The 24,622-nt window shown below is 64.0% G+C and overlaps 2 protein-coding genes across 11 annotated transcripts in view; both read left to right on the top strand.

Annotated features, from left to right (window-relative positions):
- Positions 1 to 6,112, top strand: part of ZFR2 (zinc finger RNA binding protein 2) — a 38,180-nt gene extending 32,068 nt beyond the window's left edge. For 3 of the 6 annotated variants that reach the window (XM_070622581.1, XM_070622579.1, XM_070622577.1), the window contains exons 14-18: positions 1,700 to 1,806; positions 2,277 to 2,372; positions 3,354 to 3,465; positions 4,117 to 4,214; positions 4,894 to 6,112. In XM_070622581.1, the coding sequence (XP_070478682.1) occupies positions 1,700 to 1,806; positions 2,277 to 2,372; positions 3,354 to 3,465; positions 4,117 to 4,214; positions 4,894 to 5,073 (593 nt within the window). In that variant the 3' untranslated portion in view covers positions 5,074 to 6,112. Of the gene's footprint in view, positions 1 to 1,696; positions 1,807 to 2,276; positions 2,373 to 3,353; positions 3,466 to 4,116; positions 4,215 to 4,893 lie in introns of all 6 variants that reach the window. The other 3 variants (XM_070622580.1, XM_070622578.1, XM_070622576.1) reach the window with 1 other exon arrangement.
- An 11,129-nt stretch (positions 6,113 to 17,241) lies between these two features.
- MATK (megakaryocyte-associated tyrosine kinase) lies at positions 17,242 to 23,816 on the top strand. Of its 5 annotated transcripts, XM_070622588.1 has the most exons (14): positions 17,244 to 17,453; positions 18,285 to 18,445; positions 18,682 to 18,740; positions 19,134 to 19,247; positions 19,334 to 19,449; positions 19,526 to 19,745; positions 20,202 to 20,295; positions 21,527 to 21,592; positions 22,057 to 22,156; positions 22,230 to 22,314; positions 22,400 to 22,473; positions 22,602 to 22,797; positions 23,213 to 23,299; positions 23,384 to 23,816. In XM_070622588.1, exons 3-14 carry the CDS (start codon positions 18,732 to 18,734, stop codon positions 23,621 to 23,623), a joined length of 1,401 nt encoding a protein of 466 aa, XP_070478689.1. In that variant the 5' UTR covers positions 17,244 to 17,453; positions 18,285 to 18,445; positions 18,682 to 18,731; the 3' UTR covers positions 23,624 to 23,816. The 5 variants fall into 5 exon arrangements, with proteins under 5 accessions (XP_070478687.1, XP_070478689.1, XP_070478690.1 ...); XM_070622586.1 differs by lacking the exon at positions 18,285 to 18,445 and having other exon boundaries at positions 17,242 to 17,453; XM_070622589.1 differs by lacking the exon at positions 18,285 to 18,445 and having other exon boundaries at positions 17,319 to 17,453; positions 22,230 to 22,305.
- The last annotated feature ends 806 nt before the right edge of the window (positions 23,817 to 24,622 follow it).

Raw genomic sequence — 24,622 nt, 5'->3', positions numbered from 1 at the left:
TCCCCATGCACCGGGTGGCCTAGGGTAGCGTCCACCTCTGCTCTGGGTGGGGTGGGGCATGGCCAGTGGCCTTCCAGCACTTGTGTCAGCCTGGATGCCACTGGTCAGACGAGAGCTGGGTCTGGGCAGCGGGTGCCACGTGGGCCGGAACCCGGGCTGCGGGTGCTCCGGGTATCACCCTCCTCTCTTGGCTCTGGGCTGGCAGGGGCCCCTGCGCCCCGCTCAGGGGAAACCAGCTCTGCTGGGCCAGGAGCTCAGACTGACTCCGTTGGTCTGCCCACAGCGGGGCCCACAGCACACCCCGCTGGTCCCAGACGCGAGGCTCGGGGGCTCGAAGCAGGTTGGATTCCCTGCGAGTCAGGGGGCACTGGGCCAGGCCAGAGGGCAGCCAGGCCTTGAGTCACCGACACACTGTGAAGGCCAGCTGATGGGCCGCGCCGCACCTCTCACAAGGCCACGGAACCTCCTGGAACAGCCCCCAGGCCAGGTTTCCAGACTCCAGTCACTCCTGAACCCCCTTCCTGATGGTGGTTTTGTTGCAGCTGAGGGCCACGAGCTCCTAGCGTCTTTCTTTAAACTGGTTCATTTTTTGGAGGCCGGCCTGGTGGCACAGTGGTTAAGTGCGCACCTTCCACTTCGGCGGCTCGGGGTTCACTGGTTCGGATCCCGGGTGCAGACATGGCACCACTTGGCACGCCATGCTGTGGTAAGGGTCCCACATATAAACTAGAGGAAGATGGGCACGGATGTTAGCTCAGGGCCAGTCTTCCTCAGCAAAAAGAGAAGGATTGGCGGCAGTTAGCTCAGGGGTAATCTTCCTCAAAAAATACCAAAAAACCAGTTCATTTTGAACACAAATTGAAAGAGGAGCCTCTGAGCTGTGAGTGGGAAGCCATGGCTGGTCGTCGGAGGTGGAGAGCCCTCTGAGAAGAAAACACAGCTCAGAAAACAGACACCCTGCAGTTCCCGCTCAAGGCCTGCGGGGGTCGCTCTGGCCAATGGGGCGGTCAGGACCTGTAGGAAGTGGCACAGCCCCGGGCGCTGCCTGGCAGGAAACCCTGTGATGAGCATCCTGTGATGGGGCCGCGAGCCGGGAGCCGGACCACTGGGCATGTGCTTCCCGTCAGTGTCCCCGTCCCCCGCTGGCTGTCACAGAGCTGGCTTGCAGCCCCTCCCGCGGGCATACCCCGCCCCCTCCACCTCCTGTGATGAGGGGCAGACACCGGGCCTGGGCCCTGGGATGTTTGTGGGTGGAAGTGAAGCCCAAGCCCCATCCTGTGACCTGAGGGAGCCAGGGCCTCCTTGATGGAGAGAACATTCCTGAAGCAATAGCAGCAAGTAAGAAAAAACAGACCTGAAGTTCTCCTGGACACGGGAGCCTTTGTCATCGATGATGGGACTGGCTCGCATCTGACCCAGCTTCTCCCTTTTCCTTCTGTGTTTGGAAGTTTCTGGAACTCTGGCGTAATTCATAGTTTCCCATCTGGACTAATTCTCTCCCCAAGGGAGTGGGCGCTGCAGGCGTCACGTCCCTTCCCCGTGGAGCAGGGAACCTCCGGGAAGCCGTCCCTCTGGTCCTGGTGGTGTTGGGAGCAGACACCGTCTCGGGGGCCGGCCCGCATGGCCCAGGAGGGGAGCGGGGGAAGGGGCGCCCTGCCCACACACCCTCGGTGACTCGCTCTCCTCCTTCTTCCAGAAGGAGTGGAGGCACCTCAGCCCGACCTGGGAGATGACCCGGGAGACGTTCTGAGCCCGGAGAAGTGCCTCCAGTCACTGGCCGCCCTCCGCCATGCCAAGTGGTTCCAGGTCAGGGGGCAGGGCTGGAGGGGGCCCACGTCCGTCTGTCTGTCCTGCCGGCTGCACGCCTCAGCTGTGCAGGCTCCAATTACAGACAGAGGACAAACATCTGTGAGGCGGCTCCCTGCCCAGACTGACCTGGTGGAGGTCACTCCTTGGCCATCAGGGCCGTGAACTTGAAAGGAGTGACCACTGCTCTGGGGGTGGGGACGCCACCACCCCGTGGCCACCTCTGGCCAGCACCGGGGGCTCAGAAGTGGGCCGGTTCCATGGGCCTGTACCTGTTTGGCAGTGGACTCTGCTCCCAGCTGCTGCCCTCAAGGCTGGCCAGCCCGTGCCCCCCACAGTCCGTCCCCGGCCTCCACTGTCAGGATGGGCCCCCTGGCCAGGCTCGCTGTCCCGGGGTCAGCCCTGCTCCCCAGCCTCGCGCGCCCCCTCGTGCACGCGGCCCCTGGAGCTAACGGCGCTTCTCCCCCAAGGCGCGAGCCAGCGGCCTGCAGCAGTGTGTGATCGTCATCAGGGTCTTTCGGGACCTCTGCCAGCGCGTGCCCACCTGGGGGGCCCTGCCAGACTGGGTGAGGAGCGCCGGGCAGCAGCCCTGCCCTGGGAAGCCCCCGAGGCCTGATTTCCCCCCATCCCAGTGCTTGGCTTTCTGAGAAGGGCCCACCTGAGCCTGAGCGCCCCGAGAGGTGGTGGGTGGGCGCCCCGGGTCCCCGGACCAGGAGGAGCCGCCTGGAGCGCAGCCGCATTTGACCGCCCTTCCTAAGACGCGCGGCCTCGCCGAACCAGCTGCCTTGCCCCTGGGAAGGCGGCGAGCGCCCCGAACTTGGGCGGACTTGGCTTCTACACGCGGCCTTCTGCTTGTCCCTCTCCCCCCATGGCCGAGGCCCGGGCCCTGCACAGGCGACCCTCCCCGCCCGCCGGGCCGCCCCGGCCTCCTCCCCAAACACCAGCTCCAACCCAGGGCTCCGGAGCCCGCCCGCACCTCCGCCTCCTCCCCGTGTCCAGGGGAGACGTCGTTCCTGGGGCCACCTCGTGGACGGCCCCATGACCAGCTTCATGCAGAGTGACTGGTGTGGGGTCGGCTCTGATGCCGACAGAACCCCAAATTCCCCAGCCTGTTTCCCTGGAAATGAAGATGCACCCTCCCGGGGAGGGGGGCTCCCAGAGCAGGGGGATCCCAGAGGTGGGCACGCCTGAGCCAGTGGCCGAGTCACCATGACCCTAGCCCAGTGGACTGTGGGCCTCAGGGAACGAGTCCTCTCACCCTCCTGACGCTAGTTTGCAGTGTTGGCATCCACGGGATGTCACCGATGGGGAAACTGAGGCATAGAGAGTCAAGTGGCCTGCCCGAGGCCTTGCCAGCAGGTGTCGGCCCCAGTGCCCCCCACCTCCGTAGAAGCTCAAGGGTGGGTGGGAGTAAGGGAAAGACCTGGAAGGGGCCTCCCATCCCAGGGTGCCCTGGAGGCCCCTGCCGGGCCCGAGAGCCCAGGGTGGGAGGCGGGCTGGTCGAGAATCCCCTGCGGGACGCAGCGTCTGCGCTGTCTGCCCGGCAGGCCGTGGAGCTGCTGGTGGAGAAGGCTCTGAGCAGCGCTGTGGGGCCCCTGAGCCCAGGAGACGCCGTGAGACGGGTCCTGGAGTGCGTGGCCTCGGGGACGCTCCTGACAGGTCAGTCACGGCGGCTGGGGGCCCAGACCCTGGAGCAGACGGGGGGCCAGGGGCCGGCATGGGGTCCAGGAGGAGCCTCTTACAGACAGCCGAGGGCAGCGGCCACCCAGGCAGGAGGATGGTCGTCCCCAGGAGGACGGGGAGCGGGTGGGAGCAGGGGCAGCCTCTCCTCCAGGGGTGCGGGGCTTGGACTGGAGCCACCGCGACAGCACGGCGCACCACCCTGCTGGCGGCCGGCCGGCCTTGGCAGGAAGGTTTCCCGGGGAAGGACCAAGAACGCAGCTAGCGGGTTCTGTCCGAGACGCTCCCCATGGCTCGGTCTGCAGTCGCGGGAAGGAAGGGAGCGCAGCACTGGCCCTCGTGTGTCAGACGCAGAGATGGAGTTCCGGGCGTTTTGGAGCCTGGATGGTGTCATATCCAGTGAAAAAGGAGATAAAGCCCTGGGCCGTGTGAGCCTTCTGTGTAACTGCACACTTGCAGACGTGCACACGCAAAGGCCGGGGCATGGGGACAGCTCCCCCAGCGGGGACCCCAGGGCGCCTGGGGTGCAGTCGCGGACCCTGCACATCAGGCCCCCAGTGCTGTGGAGCCGCAGGGGCGATCTTTCACGAAGGTGCTCTCCCTCTGTGCCGCCCCCCTGCCCCCACCAAGACGGGCCCGGGCTCCAGGATCCCTGTGAGAGAGGCCAGACGGACGCCCTCGGGGCCATGACCGCCCAGGAGCGCGAGGACCTCACGGCCAGCGCCCAGGTAGGGACCTGCTCAGCCAGGCCACGCGGCCCCCAGCCCAGCCCCGGTTTGCAGCTTTGGCGTCCCAGGAGACGGTCTGGGGTCGCCCTGCCCTCCCTCCCTCGCCTGCAGAGATGGGAGGCCTGTGGTGCGATGGGTGGGCGGCCCAGAGCAGAAGCTGCTAGCAGAATGCGGCACAGACGTGGGGCCTCTGGGGCTGGGACCGTGGCTCGCCCCCTGACCGCCCTGTGGTCTCTGAACTCCCAGCCGTGGCCTCCAGCGCCGCCTGGCCAGCCTCAGGCACCGCAGCCGAGCCCCCAGCTGTGGTTTCCCTTTTGTTCGCAAGTTTATTTATAAGAAAGTCTCCCAGTGGTACAGAATCAGGCGTGACCTTTACGAATCGCCTTTAACAGAAAGAGGCCAGTTGCTCCTGATCAGGGCCGACCTGGGGGAGCATCTGGGGTCCCTGTAGCGAGGCAGGAAAGAGCTGATGCTCCTAAGGGCTTCTGGCAAACTCCTGCCATCAGCTGCCCCCACCGCCCCCCACCAACTCCCGGTGTAGTTCACGCCCGAGGGTGCCTGAGCTAGAAAAGTACAGTCAAGGGAGGGCGCCCCGCGAGCCCCGTGTCCGCACTAGGCTGCCTGAGAGGGGCCGGGCAGGCGGGTGCGCCGGGGGTCCTGACGGGCTGTCCGCCCCCAGCACGCGCTGCGCTTGTTGGCGTTCCGGCAGATCCACAAGATCCTGGGCATGGGCCCTCTGCCGCCCCCCAAAAGCAGGCCCGGGGCGCGCGTCCGGAAGAGGCTGCGGGAGGCGGCCGAGGCCCAGGAGGGCGCGGGCCAGAGGAAGCGGGGCCGGCCGGGCAGCGAGGGGCCCGTGTGAACGGTCTCCCCTCCTGGAGGGACCCAACGCTGCACCGCGTGGCCGCTCCATCCTGACGTCAGATTTCCGCTGGAGTGACGTTCTGCGGGTTTCTTTAAAAACCCTGTGCTCGGGTCATTGGAGAAGTCGCCTCATTTGGGGGAGAGCCGCTGGGCAGCACCCTGTACCCCGATGCCTGCCCCACGGCGGGTGGGGGTGCAGCACAGTGATTTCAAAGCCGGGCAGCCCTCACGGGCTGTCAGCTCGCCCAGGGCCTCCTGAGCATGTGGGCGTCTAGCTCGCTGCCTTTAGAGGCCCCTGCTGTGTGTGGCCGTGAAATCTCGGGACAGGCCTGTCTGGGGCCCTGTGTCAGGAGGCAGGCCAGGGATGGGAGCCAAGCCCGAGGCCCAGCCTGCCCCAAACCTGCTGACCCCTGCTCCCCAGCCTGGAGATGGCCCCGCGGCCGGAGGCCTGCAGGCCTGAGCTGGGCTCGTCCCCCATCCCCCGTGGGGAGGGTGGCAAGACCGAGGGGTGGTGAAGAGGCAGGCTGGGCTCCCCTGGCCCCCATGAAACATCTGTGTCCCAACCGTCTGCCCTGACCACCCCCCCCAACCTCGTTGCACCAAGTGCCTTCCGCCACAGAGAGGAGCTGCTCTGGGACGTCCCTGAGGGCGGGGGGTGCCTTCCGGCCGTTCTCGCAGCTCCCTGCATAGCTCCAGCGCCTGCCTCTTGGGTGCTGGTCTGGGGGCTGGGCCTGGTGCAGGGCTCAGGGGTCAGGTGCCTCTGGGTCCTGGGGGACGTGGGGCACCCCCTGCCCAGCCTCCACCCCGATGTGTCCAAACCTCCCTCTTTGCCACCGTTTTTCTTGGCCAGCTGCCCAGTGGCACCGAGGGAGAAAAGTCCGGCTTTGGGCTGACGCCATCGACAGCCACTCAAGTCCTTTGATTCATTTCTGTGTTTAGGAGACAGCCTGTGTGTGGCTTCGCGTCTCACGTCTTCACAGAGCCGCCTGGAAGTGTGGGGGCGGGGCGGGGAATAAAGGAGATACGCTTGTCTCTCAGTGTGGGTCCGTCCTTCCCTCCAGGTCCTGCCTGCACCTCCCACTGCCCCTCGGGGCTGAGGCAGGGGCGCGGACCAGCCAGCATTTCTCCCCAGGCCCTAAGGCTGCCGACGTGCACGGGGAGGAAGTCCGAGGGGCTGGTGCTGCCCCCAGGGGTGGGCCCCTCGGGCCATCCCCTCACCGAGGTCCCCTGGGGGTGAGAGGAACCCAGCTCCACAGGCCCCACCCACCCACGGGACCCGGCCACTCAAGAAACCTACCCCGGCCTGGTCCAGGAGATGTGCAGGGGAGCTGGCAACCTGGAAGGCTTCCTGGAGGAAGGGGTGGCCAAGCTGAGTTGGGGATGGCTCTCTGCTTGCAGGCCCCCACCAAGAGTTCCCTGGGAATTTCCCTAAATCCCCGTCGCAAACCTCGGGGTGGACGGGGGCTCAGATGTGGAGACCTGGTCCCACAGCTTTGAGCCCTGGGGCATCCCCAGGCCGTCGCTGGGGGGCTGGGCAGGATGAGGCAGGGAGAGGAGCAGAGGGGGAGGCAGGTGGGGCGAGGTGGCGATGGCTCTCATCAAGAGGGTCACGTGTCAATGGGCACCGAGCACGCACAGACCAGGCAGGGGCACGGCCAGGAGCCCCCTCAGCCCCTCGGGCGGGCGAGGCCGAGCCTGGTTCTAGGACGCGCCTTATCTACCGGAACAGGAAGCAGCTGCTCCCCCCCACCCCACCCCCCGCCCTGGGATGGCAGGCAGCTCTCCGCTCCCTTGGGCACTCTTCCTGAGGGGGTGGCCCGCCTGCCTCCCACAGGCACCCCAGCAACACTGGGAGCAGAGCCGGCCCCGTAGCTGGTCCTGGCTGCAGCTGCAGACCAGACACGGGCCAGGTCCAGGGAGGGCCCGGCATTCTCCACCTCACGCAACCCCCACACCCGCATCTCGGTCGGCAGCTCTGCGGTTCACCCAGCTGCCCAGGCTGGCCGCCACCACCACCAGGGAGCCCTCTTGGATTTCTTTGTGCTGGGGGCCAAGCCATCAGAAAGTCATCTCAGTCCCACTTCTACTGCTCTCCATTCTCAGTGGCCGTCTGCTGCTTCAACCCCCAGCAGTGGGCGCTCAGGATAAAACTCAAGATTGCACCTAGGATAAAACCCCGAACCCCAACAAAGGCCCCACAAGAACCCACGTGCCACCCTCTCCCTCAAGAACTCCACTTCACACCTGCCAGTCTCTGCCGCTCCTCAGACCAGCCAAACTTGTTCCTGCCACAGGGCCTTTGCACGTGCTGTTCCCACTGCCTAGTAAGCTCGTCTCCTGACCTGTATGGCCAGGGACTCCTCCCTCCTTTGGGTCTCAGATGTCACCTCCTCAGAGAGGCCTCCTTGACCACCTCAAGGAAGTGTCACATTACCCTGGTTATTTTCTTTACAGCTCACAGCACTGACTAAAGTCATTTGAGAATTCTCTGCGGCAGGAAGTCAGTCTCCCTTACTCACCCAGGATCCCCAGGTCTAGAACAAGCTAGGGACACAGTAGTTGCTCAATAAATATGTTAATATTTGAAGTCACACTCTGACCCCCCAAAGTGAGTCCCTCCCTTAGAGGAGCTGCCCCCAGCCGCGAAGAAGACACCATTTGTTTCCATCTCGTCCCAGGAGCTTGCTGTAATGGTCTCGAGGCGAGAAACTTCAGCTGGGGCAGCGGCAGCGGGCTGAAGGGGACCAGGAGGGGTGGGCCTTCTCGGCGAGGATGCGCCAGGTGGCGGTCACAGCTGCCCCGTGATAGGAAGCCCCGGGCGCGACGATGAACTTCACTCAGCCGTCTCCGCAGACTGACTTCCTGCCTGACAGCCCGGCAGAGGCGGCTCCTGGAGACCGCACGCCCACGCTCCCCCCGGTCCCGTCCCTGGCTCCCCGGAAACGCGGATATCCTCCTCACCCCCAGGTGGTTCGAAACCAGCCCTGTCGCCAGAGGGTGGAATCTGCCCCCTGGCAACTCCGAACAGCCCAGTCTAGGAGACGCAACAGCGAAGTCTGGGCCCCGGATGGACGAAACGTCTGGGCACCGAGCTGGCCGCCGCAGGCCTGAGGAGCCGTGGCCTCTGGTCTCTCCTCCCCAGCCTCCCCCCGCCGGGCAGAGGAGCCCAGAGCAGGCCGGCGGCCAGCGGGTGGATACTGACCTGGCGCCCGAGAAGCTGGGCTGCTGCAGGCGGGGACCTCAGGCTGCAGGATGCTGGCGGGCAAGCCCGGTTGCTAGGCGACAGCGGCGCGTGTGGGAGGGATGAGGCAGGCCGTGTGGGCAGGGCTGAGCGGAACCTGGCAGGCGCCCCGGAAAGACAGAGACGGAAGGGCAGGTCTGTCATCCCGTCTGCAAGGTCCCTGATAAGCCAGACAGCGAGCCCCAAAGGTGCACCACATCCCCTCGTCCCCATCAGTCACCCTCAGTGGTGGAGGGGGCATCTCCAAGGCTTGGCTGGCTTCGGCGGCTGCCTGGGGAAACGCTGGCTCTGCCTTCTCCCTGGTCGCCTGTTAGTTTGGCTGCCGAGGCTGAGAAGCTGTGTCAGGGAAGTGGATGAAGGCTCTGCTGAGCGGATGAGCTGGAGGAGCCAGGTTCCTCCTGAAGGTGGAGGAGGCAGCCTGGAGCTGGGGAGGAGCGCCCCATTTATGTCTGTCCAGGTTCTGAGAAGTAAGACGTACTGGGAACAGATGTATGCACACCCGTGTTCACGGCAGCCAAAACGTGGGAGCGCCCCCGAGTGTCCGTGGCCGGGTGATGGATCCACAGAGTGTGTCCATCCACACCCTGGAATATTACGCAGCCATGAAAAAGAAGGAGATCCTGACGCCTGCTCCCACGTGGATGGACCTGGAGGACGTGATGCTCAGGGACATGAGCCGGACACAGAAGGACACACACTGTGTGGTCCACTCACAGGAGGTCCCAGAGGAGCCACATCCACAGAGACAGAAAGTGGATGGGGGGCCAGGGGCTGGGGGAGGGGTGGGAGTCAGTGTTTCATGGGGACAGAGCTTCAGTTTGGGGAGATGGAAAGGTTCTGGACACGGATGGAGGGGATAGTGACACAACCGTGTGAATGTGCTTCATGCCGCTGAGCTGGGCCCTGAAAATGGTTAAGATGGTCAATTTCATGTCTATTTTAACACAAAAATATTTTTTTAATGCATTGGGTTTTTCCCATTACAAAAAACTTGGAAGTTTCAGAAATAATGGAAGAAGAGAAACGAAGTCCAGCCCTGTTGTCAGTCTGCGCGTCTCCTCCGAGTCGGCTCATTCTACGTGCACATTTTACCGACGGGCTGTTTATACCAAAGCGATTCCTGCCTTTCTTCACTTGACATTATAACAGCTTTCATTCCTCACATGTTTTCAATGTGCTGAAATAGAGTTTTTCTAATTTAATTCTTCTGGAGACCTTACAAGACAAATCTCCTTTCCTTTTTTATTGTGGTGCACATAATATAATGCACATAATATAAAATTCACCACTTTAAACTATTTCAAAGTGTGCGACTCAGTGGTTTTGGGTATTTTCAGTGTTGTGCATCCATCACCACTAATTCCAGAACATTCCATCATCCCCCAAAAAAAGCCCATCCCCATCAGCATCACCCCCACCCCCCCCCAGCCCCTGGCCCCCACGAGCCCTCTCTCTGTCTGTGGATCTGCCTGTTCTGGACGTTTCATGTCAATGGGATCACACGCCGTGTGTCCTTCTGTGTCTGCTTCTCTCCCTGAGTGTCGTGTGTGCAGGTCCGTCCACATGCAGCTGTGTCAGGGCCTCGCTCCTCTTCACAGCTAAGTGGATGGACCATGTTGTGTCTGTTCTTCAGCTGATGGACGTGTGGGCTGTGTCCACTTTTTGGCTGTTGGGAAGATATATCATTTTTATCAGCTGTGTAATATTCCACCAAATGAACATACTCCTGTTTGCCTAACCATACCCCTTCTGTTGGACATTTAGATTATTTTCAAATTGTATCTTGACAAACAAGTTCCTGAGGGTCGGGATTCTGCCCCCCAATGGAAACCCAGGAAAGGAATTGCTCCATCGAAGGGCGTGAGCATCATAAGGCATTTGGAACTTCCCTGGGTAAGACTGCGTTCCGTCAGCGCCTTGCCCGATCCCCTCACTGTCAGTGAGGGAGCCCCCATCACCGCCTCCGAGCCAGGACCTCGCCTTCTCACTTGTGAAAATACTTTTCTGCACATGGATATGAGTCCAACCATTGGGATGCTTTCTGCGACCTCTTGTATCCTCAACTGCTGGTCTTTCGTGTTGTCATTCATTCGACACGTGTTTATCGAACGCCTCTATGTGCCGGGGGCCGTCACTCACGTGGCTTCCCTGTGTCTACCCCTGAGAATGTTGAAATATATTCAATATTCAATCAGCAAACGTTCACCAGCTTCCTTGGAGGAACCCGAAGATGAACCAGAAATAGTCACTTCACGCAGCGAGGGTGACTCGGGGCTCTGGTCCCAGCGTGGCCCTTCGACATAGCAGCCGTGGGTGTCAGGACAGCTCGCTCTGCCTTCCTGGGCCCCTGTGAAACTGGACTAACGCTCGGGGCACCAGCCTTGCAGAGCTGAGGGGAGAACTCAGTCATAAAGTGCGAGTTTTTACGCTTGCTGCCCAGCAAGGTCCAGCCTCAGGGACACAGGCAGGCGTGGGGGACACGGCGATTGAGATGGAAGTCACATGCGGGACAGTGACCCATCTCGGCTTCCAGAGCGCTGGCTCGCCAGGCTGTGAGAAACGCCCCACAGGGGCGGCTGATGTAGGGGACTCCCCTGCAGTGGCTGGTCCCCCCATTGTCCCCCGAGTGAGGCCACCCCATGGCCGGGAGCCGCCTGTCAGCTCTGCAGCCCTCTCCTTGTAAATGTCACCCGGGGAAGAGACTAAAACCCAAAAAGAGGACAAAAAAATAGCGTAGGAAAGAGACAACGAGAACAGAGGGGGCAGTTCTAGAAAAGCCCTTACGCGTTGTATCCTCCAAGAGCTTCCAGCAGATGCCGCAGCCAGGACACGAGATGAAGTCTGCCTTTTCAAAAGGAGCATTCAGGGTCTGGCCCGGTGGTGCAGGGGTTAAGTTCACACATTCCACTTCTTGGCAGCCCGGGGTTCACCGGTTCCGATCCCGGGTGTGGACACGGCACCTCTTGGCACGCCATGCTGTGGGAGGTGTCCCACATATAAAGTGGAGGAAGATGGGCACGGATGTTAGCTCAGGGCCAGTCTTCCTCAGCAAAAAAGAGGAGGACTGGCAATAGTTAGCTCAGGGACAATCTTCCTCAAAAAAAAAAAAAAAAAAAAGAGGGGGGAACATTCACAGAACTACAGCGAGCCCTTGGAAATGAAAAGCCTGACGGTCCAAATCAAGATATCAACGAAGGGTGGGGAGAGAAAGTAGAACGAGAAAACATTGGCCAGAAAATAAGATCCATCCAGGAAGCCAAGTCATGAGGAAGGAGAATTCCACGGGAGGGGACAGAGAAGCCGACGTGGAAGGAAGCACCCGGGACGGCGCTCGAGAAAGCCTGCGAGGAGGGGCAGACGTGATATCACGGAGCCCACCGCCCGTCCAGCGCAGCGGGTGGAAACGGACCCACGCCAAACACGCTCGGTGAAAGAGCAGCACGCGGACAAGAGGAGAAGATTCCAGAAGCTTCCGGAGAGACACGCCGAGGACAAGGAGGCGGGACAGCTTCAGGTTGTCCGACTGCCCACGACTGGAATCCGGAAGACAGGAGGCCGGGGAAGTGACCCACCACCGAGGACACTGTCTCAGCCAAACCCCGGATTTCCCGGGAGAGTGGAAGGAAAGACACCTTGTCTGGAAATGCCTGTGGGGGGCGTGCACCCAAAGCGAGGGCACAAACCAGGAAACGGGGAGACCCGGGCCAGAGAGATGGGTGCTACACCACAGGAGGCCCAGGTGCTGAAGGAGAGGGGCGCTGGGGGGACAAGTTACTTCCTCTGGAGAGGCCGGAGGAGCGCGAGTCACAGACGAAAAACAAAGGCGATCGCTAACGCCAGGAAAACCAGAAAAGCAAAGTGTTCCTTAGGGCCCCTGCTCCCCGTGAGCAACACTCACATCTAATAACATAAACACCGAATGTACCATTTAACCGAAATTGTGACATAACTATGGGGAGAACAGTGTGCTTCGGAGAGCTGGGTCTCCACCTTCAGGAGCAGGAAGTCGATGGGCAACGTCCGACTGATAATGCAGGAGACGCGTAAAATGTTATTTGGAAGCACGGAAGCGAATACGAGAGGAACAGCGGACAGGAAGAGCAGCGGCGGCCCTCGGGGAGGGAGACGGACATCGCTCGCTTTGTTGAAAATGTGTTTTAAAGCCTTGCCCCCGTCTTCGCACACACGAGACACTCTACAGATGTCGCGCGTCTTAATTTTGACGAGAAGGAAACCCACGTGGCCTTGAGGGCTCGTCGCTGGGTCGGGAGCTGCGTGCATGTTGGCGAGCACGGGAGGGCTCGCTGCGAACCGCGAGCATCGACACCTTTCCTGGACCGAGAAGCGCGCCTGCAAATCAAGCAGCTTAAACGATGGGCCTGCTGCTGAGAAAATAAAGATTGCGAGGGATCAGAGGTCAGCAAACCGCAGCCCGCTCACCCCGTCTGCCTTTGTGCCTCCCGCGAGCTACACATGGCCCTTGCCGCGTGTAAATGGCTGGAAAAAATGCAGAGAGTCATGATGTCGCGTGACCCGTGAGAAGTATAGGACATGGACCTTTCAGCGTCCACAAGTCCAGCTTCATCGGAATGCAGGCGCGCCCCGTGGCTTACGTGGAACCCACGGCCGCTGTCGTGCGACAGAGGCAGAGTTGACTCGTGGAGACGGAGGGTCGGGCCCTTTGCAGAGAGAGTTTGCCGACTCAGTTAGGGGATGAGGGTGTGGGACGGGATGGGGAGGATCAAGGGGGGCTCCCGGAGCAGGTGCCTGGGGTTGGGCCTTCCAACAGACGCAGCTTCCCTTCCGGCACCTTGTGGTTCTCCCGGCCTCCTCCCTCCGACTCTACCCTTTCATCGGATCCCGTGTCCATTTGTCCCACGAGGGCCCACTGTGCGCCAAGCTCCAGAGAGAAATGAGTGTCCGAGCCAGAGCCGGTCCCTGCCCTCACTCACAGAGCAGACGTTCTGTCGAGGGGAGCTCAGTGAGGCGAGGCAGGAGGGCAATCGATGAGAATGAGCAAGACAGGGTGACAGGCAGTGATTCGGGCTTGGATGGGGGGCGGCCACCATGGGGGTCAGGAAGGGTCTCTTGGAGGAGCTGGACATGCTGAGAAGGAACCTGCCTTGAGAAAAACTGGGCGGAAGCACCTACAAGGAGAAGGAAACAGCACATGCAAAGGCCCTGCGGCTGGTGGGCACCTGGAACACTTGAGAAACAGGAGCCAGTGAGCTCAGAAGGTGGCGGGAGCTGACAGCAGAGAGGTGACAGTGGCCGGGCCAAGCCGGTCGTGGGCCACAGTGGGAGCCACGGGAAGGCAGGCAGTCTATATTGAAGCTGCCAGTGTGGCTGGGAAATGACGTGCCAGCTCCACCTGGATCACAAGGAGAGTGGGACAGGCGTGTGGGGGAGGGCAGACACCCCCCTCTCTCGCAGGTGGATCTCCCTGAAGCACAGCCTGTACCCCAGAGCGGGTCACCCCGAGAGCCCCCTCACTCGACATGGACCGCAATCCTGGTTGCACAGTGAGCCAGGCGGCATTTGTCCTTGAAAGAGCGGCGCGGTCCTCCACTGGCCCCAGGACCGCAGGGAGGGGACAGCTCGATTCAAGGAGGTGCTAACGGGGGCAGGCCACCCGACCGCGCCAGCCAGGGTCCCAGGGCCCCGGCGGCCTGCCCGCCCTCCAGACCTGGAGAGCTCAGGTGCGGCACGTCCTCCTGGGTCCCCCGTGTGCCCAGCTCCCGCCAGGTGGCTGGGCCCCAAGGCCAGCCCCCGCCTCCTGTGTCCCGGGGCGAGCTGGGCCGCAGCTTCAGGCTCTGCTGTCCCCTCCCACAGTCCTCGGGTGAAAACGCATGCTCGGAGCACCCACTGTGTGCCAGGTACTGAGGCCGCGGCGGGAATGGCGCCGTCCACAGCCCCTGCCCCCCGGAGCTGACGTTCTGGGGAGGACAAAGCCAGTGAGTGGACGAGCACGTCAAATCCACCGTCAGTCCGGCGGCGGGGCCTCCACAGAGTGACAGGCAGGGACGTGCCGGGTCAGCGGGATGGAATCTTCCAGGAACTGCTGGAACGTTGAGTATGTCTGGGGAGGGGTCCCAGGCAGAAGGCACGGCTCATGCAAAGGCCCTGAGGTGGGAGCGAGCCTGGAGGCTTTGAGGGAGAGGAGGCCAGTGCCCCGCCGCCCCCTCTTCCTTGGCCCCCGGTGTGAAGACTGCATCCGCCAACTTCTCCTGCTCCTGGGTTTGGCCATGTGGCTAAGTTCCACCCAGCGAGATGAAATTACAATGGCATTTCCTTTGTTTAAGGACCCAGGGAGGGTCCGTAAAGGGAGGAGGTGCTCCTTTCTCTGCCAGCTCCCTGCCTCCTGTTGGCTGGAATGCAGATGGGATGGCTGGAGCTTGAGCAGCCATCTCAGATCAAGAGGTGGAAGCTCTTGTGCTGAGAAAGGCAGACCAACAAGATGGCAGGAGCCTGGGTCCCTGACACTGCCCAGGATAGCCTCCCTGGGAGAAGATTAATTTCTGCCTAATTCAATCTTCTAGCACTTGGGGTCTCCCCTCCCATGCAGCCAGTCCTAATCCTGATCGATGCATTATGTAAAGTGCCGGTCGCATGCCTCCCTTTGTTCATTGCCTACAGTGCTTCTGTCCTTACCAGCAAGAATGAGAAAGATGCCCTGCCTTTGAGAAGTTTCCAGCCCCACTGGAGGAGTCTGCAGGCCTAACTATTAGCCCCAGCCCGCTGTGTGACCACAGGCAAGTAGCCTGGCCTCTCTGGGTCTCAGCTGCTCCAGCTCTAGCATGAGCTGCAGGCATGGCTGGAACTGAGGAGGCGAATTCTTCTCGCAGAGAAACTGGAGGCAGCCGCGAGAGCCAGGAGGGGCTTCTTGTCACGCGCCTGCACAGGAGGGTGGCCTGGGGCGTGAGAAAATTTCTGGAATCAAGTCGACTGGACCGAAATGTGGAGGGTGAGGAGCCCAGGACTGGTGAATTCTGGAGTCCCATCCAATGGGGTGGCCACCAACTGGCTTCAGGCTGGTAGAAAGAGGGGCGAGTCCCCTGGCTCCTGGCAGGAGGCAGGAGAAACTGGTGTGGCCACCTCTGAGGACTGGAAGACCCATTTAGTCTTCGTGATCCAAAGTGGCCAGTTCTTGGATGCTTCCAGGCACAGGGAGCTCACCCCTTCGGTAGCTCTGACCCAAATAAGCTGTGGACTCAAATCTGTACCCCTAGAGCTGGGCGCAGCTCAGTGCCCTGTGCCCAGGCCCTGGGGGCTCCCTGCGCCTGGAGGTTCAGGCCCTGACCCTGTCTCCTCGAGTCTACCCTCCTCCAGCCTCAACGCCTCTGGTTTCTCTGGTTGCTCCTTCTCGGGTAGGGAGTGTGGGACAGGACCCTGGGGGCCTGGGGAGGACGGAGGTGTTGCTCAGATGCTAAAAATTGCATCCTGGAGAAAGTCTCCGGGGGTGCTGGGGCGTCTCAACGTCTTAGCTCGGCCTCCCGTCCTTGCTGCGCACAGAGGGGGCAGCCCCGGTCGTCGTCGCGGTGGGGCCCGCGCGGCAGCAGCGGCTCAGGAGAAGCCAGCGGTGCTGCTGCGTTTCCGCTGTGACTATTCTGATGCCGCGTTTCTATTTCGGGCAAGTGAGGGTGGTTTGCCATATATGGTGGGCGCCTGGGGGCCCTGCTGAATGCGGCTGCAGGGTCCCCAGCCCCAGGGCCAAAGTGGTGCCCGCGGCTGGGAGGCGGGGGCCACGCCCTGGGACTGTCCCGCCGCTGGATCCGTGGACCCTCCCTGCAAACGCTCCGGCCGCGAATAATGAGTAACACAGCGCCCCCTCCTCCTGCGCGGCCCCGGCTGAGCGTGACCCCAGTGCCAGTTGGGGGATCCCCCTCTGGAACTCCCCGCTGGGATTTATTCTCTCCTGCATGAGGTGAATGGCATGGTGCCTTTGGGTTGTGTCACATCCCGGGGGGCGGGGGGTCGACAACGGCTGACGTTCGCCTTTTAATATGTATAGTTTCCTAGTTGTTGTTGCATAATATTCTAGCATGTGGCTGTTCTGTGACTCTCCTCACTCGGCCTCTATTCCCAGACCTCAGGGCGGCCTTAGAGGCACGGCCCCTGGGCCTCGTGGGGGAACAGAAACTTGAATGGGGACCCCGGCTCTCTGGGCGGCTCAGTTCGCGGCCTCGCAAGATCGGCCTCAGCCTGGTCCACGCGGACGCATCCAGTAGAAGGAAGGCGGCCGAAGGGGCTCACAGGGCGACCGGCCAGGACGGCGGCCATCAAGTGCTCACCAGACTGTCCCCTGAGGTCGAAGCCGGTGCTGCGCAGCCCTACAGAGGGGGAAACCGAGGCTGGGAGGGCGGCAGCGCCTGCCTCTGCCACGGCTGGGCTGGCCCCGGCCTACCCCGCTGTTAGCCTCCACGCGGGGCTGCTCCTCCAGGAGGCCTCCCGTTGCAGATGGTTTGCTTCCCGTGGCCCCAATTTTCCCTTGATGTAGATGATGATCATAATGATAGGGATAGCGGTTGACATTTGGGGGCGCTTTCTTTGCGCCAGGCACCAACAGCTCTCTAAAGGTGCCCTCCCCGTTGGCAGAGGAGGTGACTGAGGACGTTGGAATCGTAGTCAGAAGAGTCCACGGTGTCGTCTGGGCTCCGCGGCTTGCTTACCTCCCCGGATGGGCAGCTCACTCGACCTCCCCTCCCCGTGCGCTCGTGCGCGCGCGCAAGTGCGGGACCCCATTCACTCTCCGATGCGTCCGCATCCCGGGGCGGGCGGGGTGCGCGCCCCGCGGCGCCAGGCCGGAGAGCGGCGGGGAGCCCGCGAGCGCCACCAGCCCCCGCCCAGGCGGCGGGAGGCGCCGGGGGCCGCGGGGGCGGGGCGGGGAGGGGCCGGCGGCGGCAGCGGCGGCGCGCCGAGCAGACCGCAGTGCGGCCGGCGCTAGGACCCGCGGGGGCCTCCCAGGCCGCGCGCCTCCTGCTCCCCCCAACCCCAGCCCTCCTCCCCCCCCAAAATGAGGAAACGGAGCAACTTGCTCCAAGTTGTGCAGCCGAGGCCGCCTCGGGGTGCGCAGCCGGCGCGCGGGGGCCCTCCTGGGGGCGGGCGCGGGGTGCGGCCCGGGGGCGCGCCTTGAACAGGTGAGCGCGGCGGCGGGGTTGGGGGCAGAGACCGTGGGGCAGTGGGGGGACCAGGGGACTCCGGGGGGACCCCGGGCGTGCGCGGGAGGGGCCGCTGTGCGCGCGAGGGTGCGCGTCCGGGGCGCGCGGCGGGTACGCGGCTGGGACGGGCGGTGGCTGGAGGCGACCAGGCGCGGCGTGGGGGGCCTTTTTCTGGCTGCGGGGGTGCGCGTCTACGAGTCCCGGGTGTGTGTATCCGCGCGTCCACGTGGAGGGTGTGCGCGTGTGGCCGAGATGCGTGTGCGCGGCCCTGCGTGTCGCTGTGCGTGCGCGGGTGGCCCTGAGTCTGGCGCCCAGGTGTTCAAGCGTGGGTGTGTGTGGGGGGGGGTGGGGACAGGTACACACGTTTCGGATGTCCGAGCGTCTGTGCGCGTGTACACACGTGTGGACGGTGTGCACACGTGTCTCTAGGGGATCAAGCTGCTGCTGGCACCCCTGCGTGGCTGGGGGCACCTGTGTCCACGCCCCGTGTGTTTCTGTGTGTGCTTGTGCATACGTGGATCTGTATGCGTGTGAGAACACAGGAGGTTGGGGATTTCCGGGGGGTGCATACAGGAAAAAGAGGCTCAGCCCCCCCAGCCACCCCTGCCGTGGGGTCCACGCTGGAGACAGGGTGAAATGCCCCCACCCAGCACCAGCGAGCCACTTTGTGTGTCCCTCCTGGGGCACAGTGGGGGGATCAGAGAGGCCCAGCTGGCAGCCCAAGGAGCCCAGCTGGGCTGCGTGCCCCCCTCCCCCCCAGGGTCAGCGATTCTCGGGAGTGACCTTGAGTCATCCTCTGCTCCCACTTAGCAAGAAAGAGGAAGAACCAGCCTCGATTAGGTGGCACCGAGCTCCCCACGCACCGTGCGGGCTGCTGGGGCCCGAGCCAGGCGCTTCCGCCCTCCCCAGCCTGTGGCCACTTGCTCTCTGCCCACCTTGTGCCTCAGTTTCCCTTTGGGGATGATGGCGAGGTGAGGTTCTGTGGTTTTCCCTCCTGGTGTTTCATGGCTTCGACTCTGCTAAGGAACGCCCCTGGGTAGAGAGCACCTCCCCACATGGGATCGGGAAGCCAGGGCCTGGTCCCCACCCCAGGGGATGCCCCCCGGCTGTCACCTCCACCTGGCTGGGCTCAGAGAGGTAGTACTGGTCCCCGGGGCCCAGCCCGGCTGGGGTCTGGGCTCTCCAGCGGGTCTCTGGCCCTCCCCAGGTGAGCCCTCGCTTCCTCGGCACCCAGCACCCCCTCCCGTCTCAGCCAGGATGCCAACGGTGAGCGCCCCAGCCTGTGGCCCCAGCCCTTCCCGCTCAGCCCACCCTGGAGGGACCTCAACTCCCCGGGGGGCTGGACTCTCTCCCAGGTCCCCTTTAGCCGGTGTCTGCCCAGTCTTTCTCCGTCCCTTAGTGTTGAATTTCTCTCGCCTTCTCCTCCCGACCTTTGACCTGTGGTCCTGGGCCCCTAGGTTTGCCGTCTAATATTTCTCTGCTGGCTGCTCCCCGCGCTCTCCCTCTTTTTCTCTGTCTCCATCCAATTTTCCATCTGTGTCTCATCTCTTCCTCAATTTCCATTCCTTCTTCCTCCTGTCCTCTCTCCTCTCGGCCTCTCTCTCTCCCCATTTGTCCCTCATGCCCCCGGTGCCCTTGTCCCCCTCATCCTCCTCCCAGAGGCGCTGGGCCCCGGGCACCCAATGCATCACCAAGTGTGAGCACACGCGCCCCAAGCCGGGGGAGCTGGCCTTCCGAAAGGGCGACGTGGTCACCATCCTGGAGGCCGGCGAGGTGAGCGGTGGCCGAGGGCCCAGGGCTGCCTGGGGACAGGGCTCTGCTGGGAGCCCCCCCACCGACCCCTGGCTCCCTCCGCGCAGAGCAAGAGCTGGTACCGGGCCAAGCACCACGCCAGCGGGCAGGAGGGGCTGCTGGCGGCGGGCGCGCTGCGCGAGCGCGAGGCCCTCTCTGCGGACCCCAAGCTCAGCCTCATGCCGTGAGTGTGGGACGGCCCGGGGCGGGGGTCGGGGGCCCGGGCAGCCCGGCCCAGCGCGCCCTCCCGCCGGCCGCAGGTGGTTCCACGGCAAGATCTCGGGCCAGGAGGCGGTGCAGCAGCTGCAGCCGCCCGAGGACGGGCTGTTCCTGGTGCGCGAGTCGGCGCGGCACCCCGGCGACTACGTGCTCTGCGTGAGCTTCGGCCGCGACGTCATCCACTACCGCGTGCTGCACCGCGACGGCCACCTGACCATCGACGAGGCCGTCTGCTTCTGCAACCTCATGGACATGGTGGAGGTGCGCGCGTGCGCGCGGCCCCGACCCCCCGTGTGGAGACAGAGGGACCCCGGGCGCCGCCCCATCCCGGCAGCCGGGTGCACCCGGGACGCCCAGAGCTGCGTGCTCCCCAGTGTGGAGATGCAGGGGCTGGCCTCCATGGACCACCGACCCTACAGGAGGTCTGAGGCCGCTGGGTCCCACCTCCAGGGACTGGGCGGCTCCTCTGGGGACCCCCAGGAACCTGCAAGTTGACATCAATGCAGAGCCCCCTCCCCGGGATCCTCCTGTTTCCTCCTCGCCTGCATCCTTTCCGTTTCCATGGAAACCAGCCCAACGCATCCTGTGGGAACCAACCCCTCTCCTCCTGGCCCCCCACCCAGAGGCCCCTGGGGAGGGGGACGGGATGCAGGCCCCCCCAACACCCCCCCCCCCCGGGGTCGCGCTCACACCGCCTCTGCCCTGCGCATCCGGCAGCATTACAGCAAGGACAAGGGGGCCATCTGCACGAAGCTCGTGAAACCCAAGAGGAAGCAGGGCACCAAGTCGGCGGAGGAGGAGCTGGCCAAGGGTGAGCCACCCCCTCCGCTCCCATGCTGGCACGGCCTGGGGAGGGGACCCCGGGGCCTGGCATGTGGCCAGGGCCACCTCCCCTGAGCAGGTCCCCGCGCCTGGCACGGTGAGGAGACCTGAGCAGCCCTCGGGTCGGGCAGGGGCCCCATCAGCCCGATACCGAGCGGGTCCCACACCTGCTGCTTCTCCCGTGTCCCCATCATCCGCCCTGTCCCCTGAGCCTGAAACCTGGCTCAGAGCCTTGACCCTCCCACCCTCCCACATCCCCTCCACCACTAGGTTCTAACACCTGTTAAATCTGCACCCCGCCCCCACAGGCCAGCCTCGGCCTTCCCATCAAACCACCTTCTTCCTGGAGGGGGGGGGGGTCCCACTTCCTCTCAACCTCTGCCCCGTCCCCACAAAGAAATTCCACCCACGCTGCTCTCATGCTTAAAGGAGGGAGGCCAGCAGCTCCCCGGCCTTCCAGAACTTCTTCTTGTGTCTGAGCCACCTTTCCTGCCTCCTCTGCAGGGCCCTTCCTCCATGCCCCCCTGGGCTGTGGTTCCTCATTTCTTATTGCCTCTGTGCCACTGTGCCTTCTGTTCCCTCCACCTGAAATGCTTGTCCAGTCCCCGAGTAGTGAAATCCTCCATACTGGAGGCCCGAAGCGAATGCGCCCTCCCACGGCCACCCTTTTGAACCCGATGACCGTGGCTGTCTTCTTGGATGCAGTGGCCCCTTGGGGATGGTGCCTGGGTGGAGGCTGGTGTCACCGTGCCCGATTGTACCTAAGGGCTCGTGATTTTCCGGGGGGATCTGGGGAGGAAGAGGAGGAGGCCTACCGAACCTGCTGGAGGGGAGAACACAGCTGTGCTTGAGAAAAAGGATCAGGGAGGCCACAGCCCAGATGACGACTTAAAGCCCTGGGAGATTCTGGAACCTTCCAGAAGCTTTCCGAGTCTCCACATCTGTTGTCTTTTTTTCTCTGTGCGTGTCCCTGGGTGACCAGAGATAAAGGACTGTAAAGGGAGGGGCCCACGGGGTATCTGGACGGACACAGCCTCCAGGTGGAGGAGACAGGGCGGCCCTGAGCGGTGGCCTCTGTTGCTCTGGACCCCCGATCCCTGGCACCAGGGGTGGGGTGCCGCCGGCCGGGGCGCGGTGGAGACGCCTGGTGTCGCCAGGTGGAGCCCCGAGGCGGGGCCGGGGGAGCCCGTCGCCCCTCTGACCGGGTCCCCGCCCCGCAGCCGGCTGGTTGCTGGAGCTGCAGCATCTGACACTGGGAGCGCAGATCGGCGAGGGCGAGTTCGGAGGTGAGCGGGGCGCGGGGGCGGTGAGGGGGGCTGCCGACCGACTCCGTGCAGGGCGGGTCGCGAGGTGGGCGGCCTGTGCGCATGCTCCGCTCTGCTGATGGACAGCCGCAGACGGCAGGGGAACGAGTGGGCGTGGCCTGTGCCAATAAAACTTTATTGACACCAACGTGAATTTCATGTCATTTGCTCGTGGCGCGAAACATTATTACTGTTTCGATCGTTTCAACCATTTAAAAATGGGAAAGCCACTCGGAGCTCGCAGGCCTGGCAAAAAAGTGGCGTCGGGACTGGACGTGGCCCGAGGGCCGCAGTCTGCAGACCCCTTAGGCTTAGCTGATTCTCTGCGATCGGGGATTTGGGGCGCGTAGGGGCGGGTCTCCGGGCGGCCCCGGGGGTGTCCGCGTGGTGGGCGTGTCCGCGTGTCTCTGGGGTCCTGATCCCGGGCCCGCGCCCCCCGCCCCCAGCCGTCCTGCAGGGCGAGTACCTGGGCCAGAAGGTGGCCGTGAAGAACATCAAGTGCGACGTGACGGCTCAGGCCTTCCTGGACGAGACGGCGGTCATGACGTGAGTGCCGGGGTCGGGGCGGGCATCCCGGGTCGGGGGTCCCGGCCGCGCCCTCACCCGCTGCCGCCCCCAGGAAGATGCAGCACAAGAACCTGGTGCGGCTGCTGGGCGTGATCCTGCACCAGGGGCTGTTCATCGTCATGGAGCACGTGAGCAAGGTGGGCGGCGCCCGGGCTGCGGGCGGGGGGCGCCGGCCGAGCAGCCTCGAGACCCCCCCCTCCCCCCACCATGTCTCCCCCCCAGGGCAACCTCGTGAACTTCCTACGGACGCGAGGCCGGGCCCTGGTCAACACGCCGCAGCTCCTGCAGTTTTCCCTGTGAGTGGGGCTCCGGGGCTGGGGGGCTTCCCGAGGTCATGGGGAAACTGAGGCACAGAGCGGGGAGGAGCCAGGCCTTCCGGGTTTGCGACCAGCCACCCCAGCGCACGTGCCTGGCCCCTCTCTAGGCACGTGGCCGAGGGCATGGAATACCTGGAGAGCAAGAAGCTGGTGCACCGGGACCTTGCCGCCCGCAACATCCTCATTTCCGAGGACCTGGTGGCCAAGGTCAGCGACTTCGGCCTGGCCAAGGCCGAGCGGAAGGGGCTGGATTCCAGCCGGCTGCCGGTCAAGTGGACGGCGCCCGAGGCTCTCAAACAAGGGGTGAGCCCCCCTCGTCCCAGGGCCCTTGGAGCCCCAGCTGTGCTGTGTGACCCTGGGCATGTCTCTTGGCCTCTCTGAACCTCCAAAGGAAGTTTGCCTCACCAGCGAGCACTTGGCCCGTACTTGTTCCTTTTAGCCCTGTCTGGCCTCTCCCTTGTGCGACCCTGTCTGGGCTTCGGTTTCCCCACTTCTGAAAGAGACTCGGACCCAGGCTGAGGGCAGGAGGAACCAGGCCTACCTCGTGCTCTGGATCTGAGCAGAGGGTCTGAGCTCTGCTTGGATGGGGGGGGGCCTCGGGGAGGAGTCTGTTGGGAAGAGACCAGAGAGCAAAGGTCAGCCCAGGGGGCCTTCCTGGAGGCAACAGGGGCTGGAGCCGAGGCCGGGGTCCCTCCTCAGCCTGGTATCTGCCCCGCAGAAGTTCTCCAGCAAGTCGGACGTCTGGAGTTTCGGGGTCCTGCTCTGGGAGGTCTTCTCCTACGGCCGGGCTCCGTACCCCAAGATGGTGAGTGGGGTCGGGGGGTGCGGGGTCCTGTGCGGTCGGGGCGTGGCTGTGCGCCTGGGCCCACCACGTGCGCTCTGCCCACAGTCGCTGAAGGAGGTGTCGGAGGCCGTGGAGAAGGGCTACCGCATGGAGCCCCCCGAGGGCTGCCCGGGCCCCGTGCACGCGCTCATGGGCAGCTGCTGGGAGGCCGAGCCCGCCCGCCGGCCGCCCTTCCGCAAACTGGCCGAGAAGCTGGCCCGGGAGCTGCGCACCGCCAGTGCCTCGGCCCCTGCGGGGGCGCAGGACGCGGACGGGTCCACCTTGCCCCGCGACCAGGAGCCCTGACTGCCCGGCGGCCAGGCCCGGAGGACCGAGGTTGTGGGGGGCACGGGTGGGGCTGCGTGCCAGCCCGAGGAGGGTCGGGACCCATGAGGTGCCCGCCTGGCTCACGGTGCAGGGGCCGGCTGGCCTGGGGGCTCGGCAGCCCGCGGACCTCAGCCCTGGGGGTTGGCGGCTCCATAAAGACCGGTTCTGAGGACTGGGTGTCTGCGTCTCTCTGCAACCCCGGTGTCCTCACCACCCTGGGGCCCCCGCTACTGAGCCCGGGCGACCTGCCTGCTGGGGCATCTGCCCACTGAGGGCTGCCCCCCGCTGGGACCTCGCAGCCACCGTGGGGACATAGCTCCCCAGGATGGGGCCAGGAGATGCTCTGGGCCGGGGAGCACAGCCACCGTGGACCCACTGGCCATCACCCACGGCACCCACTGCGGGCCACCCGTGGGGGCCGGTTCAGTGGTCAGGACCCGCCCTGACCCTTGGGGTCCCAGGCACAAAGGGCTCTGGGAGAATGCCAGCGGCCGCGGGGTTCCGAGCCCCATGCCCCGAGAGGGTCTGCCCCTGCAGCGTCATTCCCCCCGGGGGACGCTCTGGGGCAGCCACCTGCGTCGTCCTGCTGTCACAACACAACAGCCTGGCCCGGGGCCTCTGGGGGGCTCGCTGAGAAACGCCCGCTGCGTGGCCTGTCCCGGACCCTGCCTCTCTTGTCCCCTCACTTGGGGGCTGGGCCTCTGGCTTGCACCACCAGCTTCGGATCCTTTGCCCCCCTGGCTTTGTGGGCCCGGCCTGCAGTCACCAACCATCCCGGACATCGGGCGTTTCCAGGATGGGGGACATTAGTGCTAAAGCTGGAACAGTCCCTGGCAAACTGGCGATTGGTCCCCCTGCCAGGCCCCGGCAGCCTCCTCTGTGGTCAGGCGTCTCTTCCCAGGGTGGGGGGTGAGGACCCCAGGGGCTCACACAGCGGAGGGCTGAGCGCATGCAGCTGGCGCCCGTTTATGACTCTGA

This window comes from Equus przewalskii, chromosome 6 (assembly GCF_037783145.1).
Source record: "Equus przewalskii isolate Varuska chromosome 6, EquPr2, whole genome shotgun sequence".
Taxonomy (NCBI): domain Eukaryota; kingdom Metazoa; phylum Chordata; class Mammalia; order Perissodactyla; family Equidae; genus Equus; species Equus przewalskii.
Note: the sequence above shows the minus strand (reverse complement) of the source record. Positions and strands in the feature narration are given on the sequence as shown.

Excerpts from the sequence above, each read along its gene's own strand:
- MATK (XM_070622586.1), top strand. Across the intron at positions 20,296-21,526 it reads GGAGGAGGAGCTGGCCAAGG|CCGGCTGGTTGCTGGAGCTG; the intron begins GTGAGCCACCCC and ends CCCGCCCCGCAG. Across the intron at positions 22,798-23,212 it reads CCGAGGCTCTCAAACAAGGG|AAGTTCTCCAGCAAGTCGGA; the intron begins GTGAGCCCCCCT and ends TCTGCCCCGCAG.